The sequence below is a fragment of the Helicoverpa armigera genome, chromosome 28 (assembly GCF_030705265.1).
Source record: "Helicoverpa armigera isolate CAAS_96S chromosome 28, ASM3070526v1, whole genome shotgun sequence".
NCBI classification, from domain to species: Eukaryota; Metazoa; Arthropoda; class Insecta; order Lepidoptera; family Noctuidae; genus Helicoverpa; species Helicoverpa armigera.
The window spans coordinates 5,556,178-5,570,219 of record NC_087147.1 but is presented as its reverse complement, the minus strand read 5'-3'; the positions used below and the strand labels follow the sequence as shown (position 1 = coordinate 5,570,219).

General features: G+C 35.3%; 1 protein-coding gene across 1 annotated transcript; it reads left to right on the top strand.

Moving 5' to 3' along the window:
- Positions 1–1,699: 1,699 nt before the first annotated feature.
- On the top strand, positions 1,700–11,449 carry LOC110371432 (protein FAM98B). The gene is made up of 10 exons (XM_064042380.1): positions 1,700–1,881; positions 3,118–3,350; positions 3,852–3,991; positions 4,393–4,528; positions 6,491–6,645; positions 7,272–7,472; positions 7,851–7,928; positions 8,430–8,644; positions 8,923–9,110; positions 9,563–11,449. Exons 1-10 carry the CDS (start codon positions 1,844–1,846, stop codon positions 9,748–9,750), a joined length of 1,572 nt encoding a protein of 523 aa, XP_063898450.1. The 5' UTR covers positions 1,700–1,843; the 3' UTR covers positions 9,751–11,449.
- The last annotated feature ends 2,593 nt before the right edge of the window (positions 11,450–14,042 follow it).

Below are 14,042 nucleotides of genomic sequence, written 5' to 3'. Positions count from 1 at the left end.
GTAAGGTAGAAATTGTATATTATTTGTTCGCTCTAGTTACTTCGGAAAGAAATTGTTTAAATGCGTATTTTTTTCTAAGTTATTAATTGGCTCAAGTACTTATTTAATTGATGAATGTGTTATGAGAGTGCCAAAACACGCTATCTAATAAATGTCTGTATTACATCGACATCCAAATGCCCTTTTTTTAAGTGGAAATCATCAAGACGTCTCCTCGCGTCCTTAGAAATGTTTCGAAAAGTTGTCTATGGTCATTTGGCCGGAGCAATAATTAAGAGGAAATACTTTTTTGTTTGTTTGTACCTGTGAAAAACTATAAGGTATTACAGAAACAATTCGATCAATTATTCTTTCACTGTTGGAAATTTTATCCCGGTACAGGCAGAAGTTTCACGGGACGCGGATGAAACCGCGGGAAATCGGCCAGTAGGTACGCAATAAAATGAATATACCAATTATAGTTATGGTTGTAATTATTGCGAGAATGGCTCGTTTGTACCTATATACGACTAACAGGTGCGCCGTAAGACATAAGCCGTGGGCATTAGTTATAAGTATGGGTAACTCGGTTGTATGACATCATTTCTCATGCTAAAACAATAACAAATGAATAAATCATGGCGATTTCAATAATAATATTATTGTTCGCTGCAGACATAACAGTTTTCCTAAGTACCTGTGCACCAGGTTTTCAGGTTTCTATGCCCCGGTCTAATTAATATTTTTAGACGCTGCATGATCTAAAAGTGTAAAAAATAAAAATGTAAAAATGTCCCGTACACAAAAACGCAGAAAATAAATTAAAAGACAGACAGAATCGGTTAAGTATATTAATTTTATGCTTGCAAGTCAAGAATGTTGGAGTGGAGGACTAGCTACGCCACCTATGGATTCACTTACTTGCTTCTCGCCTTATGATTTTGAAATGCGTGCATTTTTATGTTTTCAATAGCATACTTATATAGCTTTCCAAAATATTTATTAAGTAGGGGTACCAGTTAAGTTGTTAATTATGACGTAGTCTACCTAAGTAATGAATAATAGCCTGGGTATAGCTATCTAGGATTGACTTTACAATGCAGATTGCAGGTACAATGTAGGAAAATTCTTGGGTAGAGTTAGTCATGAAAGCAGCGCCATCTATAAGGATTGCTGATTATCATTCGTGCTGCTGTCGTAGTGACAACATATCGTAAATGTTAGTTGTTTTCAATAGACCTTTTTTCCACTTTACTATTTTATTGCGTACATGCCTATCTTACACAAATAAGCTCCAACAACAATTCATACTTCACAGAACAGTGGATGGCTGAGATTGTCTATGGTATTAAAATGTCAGTGTTGCAAGCTTATAAGTTTTCCAAATCCCTAATTTAGGGTATACTATGACCTCAATAAGTACTTTTTATTATAAGATGGGAAATTATGAATCATAGTCTATACTTCCGCACCCACAGTGTCGATAGGCTTGTAAATTAAGTCTGCAGTTTTAATTTTATCTAAGCATCCTTTGTTGTTTTGAAGTAAGAGATTTAGTTTTACTCGACACTTACGCAATAATAACAAATCGATAAGCATTACTTATCAAGAAATTTGAACGTTAGAAATTATTTTAAAACCCTAAGTTCAATCCGGACGGAATTGATGAAAGGAAAAGGGGTAAACTTGTTTAGCGAACGACAACCCGACAAGTCGATTTCAATATTTGACATAAAAGCTATAAGTAGAGTTGTCTATGGTTATTCTTAGAGAATAATTTTATCACCGGCAGTGTAATTTTCATTTTCACAAATATTTAAAGCAATAATACATTTGCGCGAATGCTAATTCAACTTCCTTAAACATGGAAAACGATATTTTGGACTCGTTAAACGATTTGGGGTAAGATTTTTATCCAATTATAGGTTATATCGTTCCTTTTGTAGATCTCTGAATTATGTTGATTCAAGTAGGTTTTATTTCTCGTAATAATTAGAAAAGTATTCACTATTTTCTCTTTGTAAGTTACGTATGGTGTTGTAATTATTTTAAACTCAATTTAAACATATATTCTAATAGTATAAAATATTTATTCTGGATCAAATATGCCAAGTTTTTAAATTGTTGCGTTGGCGAAGCTTACATACGCTAAAGTCAGAAGCTAATTTAGTAAATAATTAGCTTGGAAGAACGCCCTGTAGCTTAAACAATGTATATAAAATTTTACACTTTTCAAATAACAATTACTTTTTTTTACAAGTTATTTTTGATAGATGCCTAAAAAATCAATAATAAAAATTTTGCTTTTTATTATTTGTGAAAAATTAGTTTTATAGATTAATACGTCTTTTTATTTGGTTAAATCCCTTTATAATAAAATTCTGACAGCCTATAATGAATTGCATCATATTTTTTGTATAAAAGCTTAACATTGTGCAATAAGGACAATCTCAACAAGCAAATGCAACAAATAAAAATAAATTGAAATGCTTAGTGAAATATTTTATAGACAATTTGTTCAAAATATCTTATTTAAAACTCTCCAGGAACTCTTCGTCCTTTATTAAATTATTTCATAGTGCCGGTTTTAATATAACACTAACTGGTATATTTTAATAAATAAAATAATTGTGTAATTAGTCCACTTAGAAATCATTTTCCTCTGATAAGCTTCAGTAAGTACTTTAGTTCTAAATGTCATAATATTTTCAAATACTTAGATAAGATTAAAATCGTAAATTAGATAATCAAAATATTTTGGCGCTGACTAAAACTGTGTAACAACTGTGAAATCTTATGACAAAGAAACCGAAAAATAGTTTCATAAGTATTTATTACTTTACTACTATTATTTATAGTACTACTCGCTCTGGCTTCGCACGGTATAGCAGTATTTCCCTACTTTTTAATGTATGTTATTATACATATAAACCTTCCTCTTTAATCACTCTATCTATTAAAAAAAACCGCATGATAATCGATTGCGTAGTTTAAAAATTTTGTTTATTTCAACATCTAAGTTGCAAGTCAGCAAAACCAATCAAATTAATTGGCAAGACTTTGGTACCTTCTAAAACAACTTGAACAAGTCAATCTAGTTATAAACTAATTTTCAAGCCCAAAACTTCACAATTCCAGCTATGAAGGCCCACTCTCCGATGAGGCAGCGTTTTCCAAGGCTCTGGAAGGTGGCCCCAAGTCCTTAGAGTTCACCAAGCTGGTCCACATCTTGGCTGAAGAGATCAAAACATTATGCAACCTCGAGGAGACAGTCAACATGATGAATGATGTCGACGAGTCCAGCTCTTTCTTGTTGGAGCTCAGTTCTTTTCTGAAGGAACTCAAGTGTCCTTATAAGAAGTTGGTTACAGGTATAGTACAATTTCTATGTTATAACAAGCTATAAAAATAGATTCCAGGAAGGTTTTCTGGAAAAATGCACATAAGATAGCAGCATTGTAGCGTCAGGTCTAAGAAACCGTGAAAATGATAAATTTTAACTTACTATGTATTTTTCGTTCATTTATTTTTAAAATCATGGCTAAAAAATGATGTTTCCTTAAATGCCTGTGCTGTACAGTGTATGTGTGCAAATACAATAGAAGGGCTTGGGTATCTGTGACCTTTGAGCCCCTGTTTTTGAACTCAAGTTTGGCAGTGTTACAACTGATTTCAACCATACTGTTTGTAATAGGAAATCATTCATTAATTTGCAAAAGTATAAATTACAGCTACAAATGTTATCAAGTCTTATCAATATAATATCAATTTAGCCACCAACTGCGATGAGTAATTACCACATATCACTCATTTAATCCCTATGAAACTATCAAAGTATGTAATCAATCAATCAACATTACAAATGTTTGCAGGTCACATGTCTTCCCGATTACAAACAAAAGAGGATCGGCTGTTACTCCTGGATTACTTACTGTCGGAGCTGATGGCAGCTCGCATGGTCAACGTGGACTGTCCTAAGGAAAAGCAGGGTGCGGGCATGGAGATTGTTATGGTAATATACTACGATTTAGGAAAATCTGTCTCAGATTATACATAAAAAATTGTACAAGTCTTCAGAAATGAAGGGAGTGCTACTAAAACCTTTATCGGTGATTTACTTAAAATTCTATCAAATTTTCTGTGGGTAGCCCTGCAAAAGTGATGAGGATCTAGCAATCTGATAAAAAATATACAAACATACAAATTAAGAACCTCCTTAATTTGGGGCTTGGTTAAAAATCATCCATTTTAGAGTCCATATACAGGTTGTTTTGTAAGATATTAAAAACGGAATCTTACCCAACTTATTCTATTTTTTTACAACTCTATCCTTATCTATATTATAGTCTGTCCTCACTCAATTGTTATATTAAGTATGGTCTTACGATGAAATATTATTTATTCTCATTACAGCAAGAATCGCCCACAGCCAAAGACTTGAAGGACATATTAATAGCCCTGAAGTTCAACAAGCCGCCTCCCAACATTACACCAGAGATGTTGTTCTCCAAACTTGAAACTAAGCTTAAGGATACCATACAGAAAGAAGGTAGATTCCCATTTGCCTAACTTTTTCCCCTGCTATCTAAAATCATCATCTGCCCATCCCTTTTGCCAACATGTTGGGATTGGTTCTCGGTTTAAGCGGATGCAGCTTAGTATTTTACATGGGTAATGTGACTGCATAGCATACCCTTTGGTAAGGCTATTTGTCGAAATTTCTGGTTTCTGAGTCATCATCCGCCGAGCCTTTTCCCAAACTATGTTGGGGTCGGCTTCCAGTCCAACCGGATTCAGCTGAGTACCAGTGCTTTACAAGAAGCGACTGCCTATCTGACCTCCTCAACCCAGTTACCCTGGCAACCCGATACCCCTTCGTTAGACTGGTGTCAGACTTACTGGCTTCTGACTACCCGTAACGACTGCCAAGGATGTTCAATGACAGCTGGGACCTACAGTTTAACGTGCCATCCGAAACACAGCCAATGATGTCTAAGATATGCTTAGAAAGTACATACAAACTTAAAAAAGTTGCATTGGTACTTGCCTGACCTGGGATCGAACCCGCGCCCTCACACTTGAGAGGTTGGTCCTTTACCCACTAGGCCACCACGACAACGATTTCTGGTTTCTGAGTATCCGTAATAACTGCCAAAGATATTCAAGTGACAACCCATACACAAATTAACGTGCCTTCCGAAACACAGATTAAAAACTTATCATGACGATATATTGGTCACCCATTCATGGACAAGCTCCTCCCAATCAGATATTTCCATTTATATTTTTTTTTTATGTATTTCCATAAGTTTCAAACATAGCTGGGCACCGTTAATAAAATAGTTAACTTCGTTAATCGTTAATCCGCTACAAAAAAAGTTAGCTTCGTTAAACGTTAAAGCGTTACATTTCGGAAGAATTAACGCAAGTTAAAGTTAATCGTTAATCCGTTAACTATGTGTAAAATTGCATTTTTATATCGTTGCGTTAGTGAACTTATAAAACCTGTTGGTTAGTTTAGGTTCTGGAAGTTAACAGGTTATGAACAAAACAAAATACTTGTATAATTCTAATATGTATAATTTAATCGTCGGACATAAGGTACATATTCCCCTTTATAAACATTAACATGTTGAAGTTTTCGTCTGAAAGCGAGGCTCATTTTGGTGTAAAAATGTCTTTACCCGTGTAAAACCGACGTTCTACTGCAGCGCTTGAGGGTATAGCAGTATTGTATTTAATAAATAGATTTATTAATATCTGTTATCCGGAAGACGCTGGATGCAGGTCGCCTCCAACAGGTATTTGTGGAGATCTAAGGGGGAGGCTTGTGTTCAGCAGTGGACGTCCGCCGGCTGAGATGATGATGATGATGATGTTCCCCGAGGAATCCGGTGCTCCAATACTCTTGACATTGAAAGAGCAATTGAGCTGAATCGGGGGTCAAAAGTGTTCGTACAATCTCTTGGAAGAAGCCACTTGACGAAGCTGACCACAACGACTGTTTCGGAGCGGATACGGCACCATCGACCACATCCACACAGTGCGGCAGATTATACAGAAGACCGAAGAGTATAATTAGCCCCTGTGTCTAGCATTTGTTGATTATGAGAAGGCCTTTGACTTGGTTGAAATCTGGTGTTTCACTGGCTGCCACGCGCCGCGCTCGCCGCGCCCGGCACTTGTCTGAACCTGTTTTTCGCGCCTCCTCCCGCGGAGCCGTGCGGTAAATAGTAGGCATTGGATTAACGATTAACGGACTTCTGCATAATTAACGGAAGTTAACATGTCCGTTAACATTTTTTAAAGTTAACTTAAAAGTTAATCCGCTAATCAAAATGTTAACTTCGTTAATTAACGATTAACGGATTAACGAGTTAATGCCCAGCTATGGTTTCAAATTATTTGGATTTTACCTTATCTATTTGTAGTAGTCTAACTATAGAACTTGATATATTTTCAGAATGATCCCTAAAAATCAACCATTTATAAAAATTATTATGATTTCCAGGCGACCAACTAGTAGGCAAGCCGTTATACAACAAAGCGCTTACAGAGAAGGATTGGAAACAGTTAGAGGCTGCCTTCACAGAGATGTATGAAGAGTACCGGTTGAGGAGAGAAACGCTCATCACTCGGTTAGAGTGTACTATACAGAGTTTTGAGGTAAATTGTGGTAATTTCATCATTATATGGCTACCCTTTTCTCAAGTATATTGGGGTTAGTGTCCAGTAGAATTTGATGCAGCTGAATACAAGAGTACTTTAAGTTGATAGTTTATTGGGGCTCCTTATAAAACGTTTGTATTAGCTCATGGTTTTGATTCATCCTGTCCTGAATAGTTTTCTTTTGTTAAGCTATATTACTGTAAATTTTTGTAGGATTCTTAAATTGCAAGGCCAGTGTCTATGCCCCAGGCAATCGGGCTTGAGTCCTGCGTGGGGCATATCTATAATACTGTTTTAGGATATGAATGTGTAAACTCACCATGTAGTGCTATTAAACAAATGTGGTGTAGGACTTTATATATTATAGCTTCTGCCTGCGGTTTCATCCGCATCCCGTGGGAACCTCTGCACGAACCCGGATAAAAAGTAGCCTATAGCCTTCCTCGATAAATGGGCTATCTAACACTGAAAGAATTGTTCAAATCGGACCAGTAGTTCCTGAGATTAGCGCGTTCAAACTAACAAACAAACAAACTCTTCAGCTTTATAATATTAGTATAGATTATTAATACTTTTTTACATAATTTTAAATGTTCTTAAGTCCTAAACTTCCTACATTCCAGTGGTCAGACCGCCTAAAATCAAAGAAAGACGTGATCCAGTCCACGTACCGTCCCAAACGTGAGCTCCTCAAAGTGAAGCCGGACGTCAAGCTGTCAGACTTCCTCGCAGCCAGGACTGCACTGCTACATGTGGAGAAGACTTCCAGTGCTACTGTCAGGAAGAACACTCAGACTGATGTCAATAAAGTTATTATTGGACAGGTACGACTTTCTAAAGACGAGTATATACTCATCATGCGATATGTATGGAAAGAATCTTATTTGTGACATGATGGGAGGAGAAAACATGTTTCACTGACCACGAATAAAATTTGGATTTCATCTTAATTCTAATCCCAATTTACATCAAATCCGTCGTCATCATATAAATAGTATTCTTTTTAGCTGTAACTACTTATACTATAACTACTTATACTATACTTAACACATAAACAATTTAAATAAAGGATAAAAAGTACAGGTATAAAAAATCAGATATCACAGAAAAATTATTCCACTTGCTTATTTGACAATTTGACTCAAATTGGTAGAATTATTTTTAAAAACCTATGATAATGGTGTATTATAATTTTTACGCAGGTGCCAGACAGAGGAGGTCGTCCCAATGAACAGCAAGCACCACCTCCTGAAATGCCTTCATGGCAACAGAGAAATGCTGTGAGTAACAATACGTATTTTATACTGCGGGTTCTATACCGTATCCATCTATTGTTCTTGCGATTAGAGATTAAATTGTATGGAGCTTATGTCAAAATTCTGATGGATAAGTTATAGAAATTCACCTTTAGAAAAGCATCCCATTATCTACTCAGCCGTTTCCTAACTACAGTGGGGTCATTTTCCAGTCTCACCGGATGCAACAGAGTACCAGTGTTTTGTGCTTATCCATTTTTGTAACTTCAGCTGTCATTTCTTCTATGTATTATGGAAAATTATCATGTTTCTTATAGCAATGAACTGTTTGTTTTTCATACATTTTTTGTTGTGAAATTCAAAGGTGTGTTGTTTTCTTCTTTCTATTTATCCATCGACAATTTCACCGACAATTTCAATTTGCCAGTACAGTTCTATTAATGAACATGGATTAAAGTTACTGTATGTTCACTTTATCTACCATTTGTGACGTTTTATGTATGTTCACAATAAATGTCCATTTAGGGCGGCGGTGGTGGCGGTCGAGGCGGGCGAGGAGGCGGCGGAGGTTACAATAACGCACAGCCTTCATACAACAACGCACAGGGAGGTCAAGGTCAAGGTCACGGTGGAGGTCAAGGTCATGGTCATGCCGGAGGGCAGGGCGGCGGCAGAGGAGGACGAGGAGGAAGGGGACGAGTTCAGGGAGGATATAGTCAGGGGGCTGGTGATCATGGCAGGTATGTTATTTTGTGTTGCTTTATCATTTGTCTGTCTAATTAATGTCAATTGTCTGGTTTGATTTTCGTGTTATGTTATAAATAAGATATTATTGAATATGTACAAATCAAACCCCCTAAGGTCATTTTATCTCGTCATACTAGTGGCAAAAGGCCAGAGTCAATATATCGTCTATTTGTACTTCCTACTAGAATTTTATTATAGTGTAATTTTTAGTATTTTACTATGCCATCCTATACATTGTTCATGCTCAATTTTCTTTTGTATCTTATTGCAGGCCTCAAAACAGAAATTATCAAACGTACGAGGTGCCTCCCGGCGGGTACAACAATCAAGGTCATTCTTACCAAGGTCAAGGTCAGGGTCAGGGTCACCAGAGTCACGACTATAACCAGCATGGAGGTTATAACCAGTATGCGCAGGGCGGGTACGATAGTATGGGCAGCTTTAATCAAGGATATCAAGGTAATTATTTTTATAAATGTAATGGTGACAATTTATTTTCGATTTGGATTTGATTTCTTTAAGTACATAAATAATTTGATTTGGTAAGTCGAAATGTATAATATACTGAAAAGTTAAATAGTTATTTGGGCTACTAGGCTGATAGTTATCAGCACCTTTTTAAAGGTCAATATTCATAATGTTATTTTTTTATCCGTTTTTAATCATTTTGTCGGGCGCTAATTATTGATCTAACAAGACTTTTAAAGGCAAAATTGTCCGGTTTCTGTCAGTTAGTTGCATATGTAAATGCAATATTTGTGGTCATAGACACTTAATAGTTAAACTGCTTAATTGGCTTTTTTATTGTATTGGAAAGAACACAAGTTTACTTCACACCTAAAAGAAACTGTTTTTCAAGATCGAAATTGTATTGTTTGAAATCTTAACTAACAATTCTCTTATTTTTCTAGGAGGCGGCGGCGGCGGCGGCGGTGGCTACAAGAAACCTTACCAAAACAACCAAGGTTACCATGGCAACCAGGGTTATCAGTCCAACCAGGGTTACCAGCCTAACCAGGGTTATTCCCGAGGTGGCTATCAAAACGAACACGACGACAGGGACCGACGCGGCCGCGGACAATACAGGGGGAGACGTTGACAAAACCACACATCCTGTATACTGTCAAACGTAACAATAAAATTAGTTAACATATATTGCTGCAATTTAGTCCAAATATTGTGACGTTTTTTGTATTGGTACTATTTTGAAGTTGAAAGGAAATGGCCTTTTGTTCTTGTTGTTGTTTTTTTTAATGAAAATGAATCGTAAATTCGCTATAGATGGTGACTGAAAAATTATGTTCCTAAAGTATGAAAAACTTCGCAATAAAATGTAGTATAAGAGTCTCAATACAAAAAACGTAACCTACACATATAATATATAATTAATATGATATTATTTTCTATGAAATTACGTTAAATATATCAAAAGGCGAGCGACCTATAGAATGATTTAGCAAATATATACACTATATAAATATATATAAATCAAATAAATAGAAATAGTAACAACAGGTTGTATATCATAGTGCGTTACATAATTATAATCTTAATATTCTAATATTGTAGAACTCCAATAGTTTGTACCGCTAAACAGGTGTTGCCTTATTACAAAAAGAGTTTTATTAAAAACGATATAAAGTTCAAAATACCAAAAAAGAACTGGCTCGTAGATTTAAAGTCCCACTACTTACCAGCCAGGTATAATAGGCTCCAAATAACTTTGCAACTCTAAAGTTAGCTATATCACACCTCACACAAACGCAGTAGTGTTTCGGATGGCACGTTAAACTGTAGGTCCCGGCTGTCATTGAACATCCTTGGCAGTTGGTAAGGGTAGTCAAAAGCCAGTAAGTCTGACACCAGTCTAACCAAAGAGTATCGGGTTGCCCGGGTAACTGGGTTGAGGAGGTCAGATAGGCAGTCGCTTCTTGTAAAGCACTGGTACTCAGCTGAATCCGGTTAGACTGGAAGCAGACCCCAACATTATTGGGAAAAAGGCTAGGAGGATGATCACAAGCGCAGTAGTGTTCTTGACTGTTGTAAAGTCAACAGTAGCCAATTACGGACAAGCTAAGTTACTTAATACAATGTCTACGTCAAAATGTGCAAGAAGTAATGCCTAACTTCAGAGTTGAAAAGTTATTTGGTGTGAACTACAAGACAAGTATTGCTGGTACTATAGGATTTTCAGCTTGACTCTGATACTTTTTCAAAAATTACTACCAGCTCTTCTTTTTGTAGCTTTATAAATACAAAAAAATTACTAACAGAATCTGTTGATTGGATTTTATTTTAATTTATTAATATGTGAATGGTCTGATTTATTATATTTCTAATATATCATATTTAATTTGTCAACAAATGTGAACTCCCGACTGTGGATGGATTTGCATTAGAAAAAACATGCAATATTAAATGTTATTTCATATATTTTTCTATGAGTTGCTCATTCGTATTGTTTTAACCCTATTATTACATAATTGCATGCATTACTTTTTACGGTAATAATTGTACTAGATTCATGTTTACAAAATTAAGAAGGAAAGATTGAGAATCGAAATGACGAAATCTAAATACCTATTATATACCATTATCAAGCTTCATAAATGTGTACTTTGATTAACGAGGCCTTTTAAAAATTATAGCAATATGTATTTAACATGGACAATTAATAATAAGCAAATAGTTATTATTTTATTTATTTATATTAATTAATTAATTAATATTAATACAATTTTCTGTATGTTATTCTTCTGATTTACAAGTTTTCTTAATGAATACATTATATAAATGATTGTTGTGGTTTCTTTTATTCATATTCACACGTGTATACTTCAAAATAAAGAAGAACGAATGGTGTATGTCCTAAATTCAATATTGGATATCGCTAAAACATGTTTTGGTATATTTGTCTTATATCCTACCCTCTATTATACACAAATCGCAGCGCCACCTGTCGACCTCAAGCGACAACATCAGTTCGAACAAAAAATTGGCCGCGCGGTGTAAAACAAAATATATCGTGAAATATAGACTACCAGTGCACAGTGATTCACTCTAAGGCCATAAATCGAAAAATGTCATTGGCTTATCCCCATTAGATCTACTTACTAAGTGATTAACAAGTTAAGAAGCTTCCAAAATCTCTAAATACCCGTGTCATAAGGTCAACGTATTGACCACTTTTGTGCATCGGAAGTTAGCGCATCTCGAGTCTAATTATCGCAACGTGTGAGTCATCAAAACTTAACACTTTGTTTTTGAGTGTCACTATTCCAAATCAAGTGTTTACGTATGGTGATAGTATGGAGGTCCAAGACCAAGGTATGTACTTCTATTATCAACTACATTTTTTTTAATGCGTTTAATATTTTATTTTATTTTTGTATTGAAGGTAGCGTTTTTGTAGATTTTGATTTCATTTGGACCTATAACTTTTTGCTGCTCAGTGCTGCACTTGAGGCAAATGTTTTTCGAATAAAGAGGATGTTCTTATAAAACCATACAAGTTTCATCTGCATCTTTCTGCCCCTTCTTGGGTTAAAGGAGTGTCAAAGTATGCATATCCATAGTATTGAACGACTTTATATTTTAGGTAAAGCTTTCAAATGTTCTGTTTCGAGGACGACTATTTTTGACATTTGGCACTCTAAAGAGGGTAGTCCAAATGAAAAATGCAACATGTCCTGAATACTTTGACCGAAACATCGTGCCTTTCGGATGACATCATAAATATCAAACTAGAGACTTTAAGTAATAAAATTATGAATGTATGTAAACGAATTTCTCATTATTGGGCAAAATCAAATCGTAGTAGGTCTAAGTTTATAGAGAAATATTCAGATTGTCTGAATGTAGTTGAAAATATTGATGTAGAGCGAATTGAGTTACATGTATCTCAGAAGTCTGACAAAGTTGAACCATCAACTTCTTCATTCAGATCCCTTCCCAACAGGTTTACGAAAGTTACTTGTCAAAAAAAACTTTTTTACAAAAAAATTAAACCGACTTCCAAAAACACTAAAAAGTAAAAAAAAAAAAACGAATTTTAGGTGCATCGGCCTAGAAGTCGGTGTCTAATGGATGTTACTAAGTTAATTTGCCACCGACTTCTAGGCCGATGCACCTAAAATCGTTTTACTTTTAGTGTTTTTGGAAGTCGGTTTAATTTTTTTGAAAAAAAGTTTTTTATTTACAACTTTTCAGTGATACGAATAGTTGTCACTATCCATATATGTGGAAAGTTCTCATCAATACAAAGAATATAAGCCCAAAAACGAGGTATTTTACATATTCAGTTGTCGAATTCCCTCGACCTTCTCTGGTCTCCATCATCAGGTCAGCTCCAAACCTGCACTGTTGCAAAGGTCTCGTCAATACAAATAATATAAGCCCAAACACGAGGTAGTTTACATATTCAGTTGTCGAGTTCCCTCGACCCTCTCTGGTCTCCATCATCAGGTCAGCTTCAAACCTTCACCGTTGAATAGTGCTTTCAGGCATGCACCTGAATGTCAAGTTTTTACCCTAAGTATGCCTACAACTTTCGAAGGTTGCCCTCGATTTCTCAGGGTTTCCATCATCAGATCCTGACCTGATGACGATGGGACCAAATGACAAGCATACCCTTTCAAATAAAAAAAGAATTTTTGAAATCGGTCCAGGCGTCTTTGAGAAATCGAGAAACAAACATAAAAAAAAAAAAAAAATACAGCCGAATTGAGAACCTCCTCCTTTTTTTGAAGTCGGTTGAAAACAAAAGGTGTGCTATCAAAATATGTTCTAGATTTGTTATCTGTTTGTAGTAAATACTTTTGAGCTTGAATGTATTCTGGTATATTTTGTGTTTTGTGTGTATTTGCAAAAAATGTTGTTCATGTATTTTTGCTGTTTTATTGTATTCTTTTATGGTTGTTTTTAATATAAATAACCATTATTTATAAAGATTTTTCATTAAAAGTCGCAGTACATGTTTTAGGTTTATCGTCTAAAACAAAATTACTACGAGACATTTTTACACCTAAATAGAATTATATTTTTTTTAAATGAATGTGGTTATGTTATAATTTTACACTTTTCTTAACATATTTCAACGTGTAAAATAAATTAATTAAAAGTATTTGTGAGTTTCGTATTTATGGCCGCCTTTGAATGGAACGTGAATCACTGTGCAGTGATATAGTATGGTGATCCTCTGGTTCCCGGGCGCGGGTGGACGCAAAACTCAATCGATCACCAAGAACTTAACATACCCATAAATAATTGAGGTTCACACTAAGTTTACTGAATAGGTAGGTACCAATGTTTTTATATGGAGCGACTGCCTATTTGACCTCTACAATCCGTTACCCGGGTATCCTAATACCCCTTGGTTAAAAGGTTGCCAGA

Coding starts and splice junctions, on each gene's coding strand:
- LOC110371432 (XM_064042380.1), top strand. CDS start 1,844: ATGGAAAACGATATTTTGGACTCGTTAAACGATTTGGG. Junction 1,882..3,117: donor GACTCGTTAAACGATTTGGG/GTAAGATTTTTA, acceptor TCACAATTCCAG/CTATGAAGGCCCACTCTCCG. Junction 8,645..8,922: donor GGGGCTGGTGATCATGGCAG/GTATGTTATTTT, acceptor ATCTTATTGCAG/GCCTCAAAACAGAAATTATC.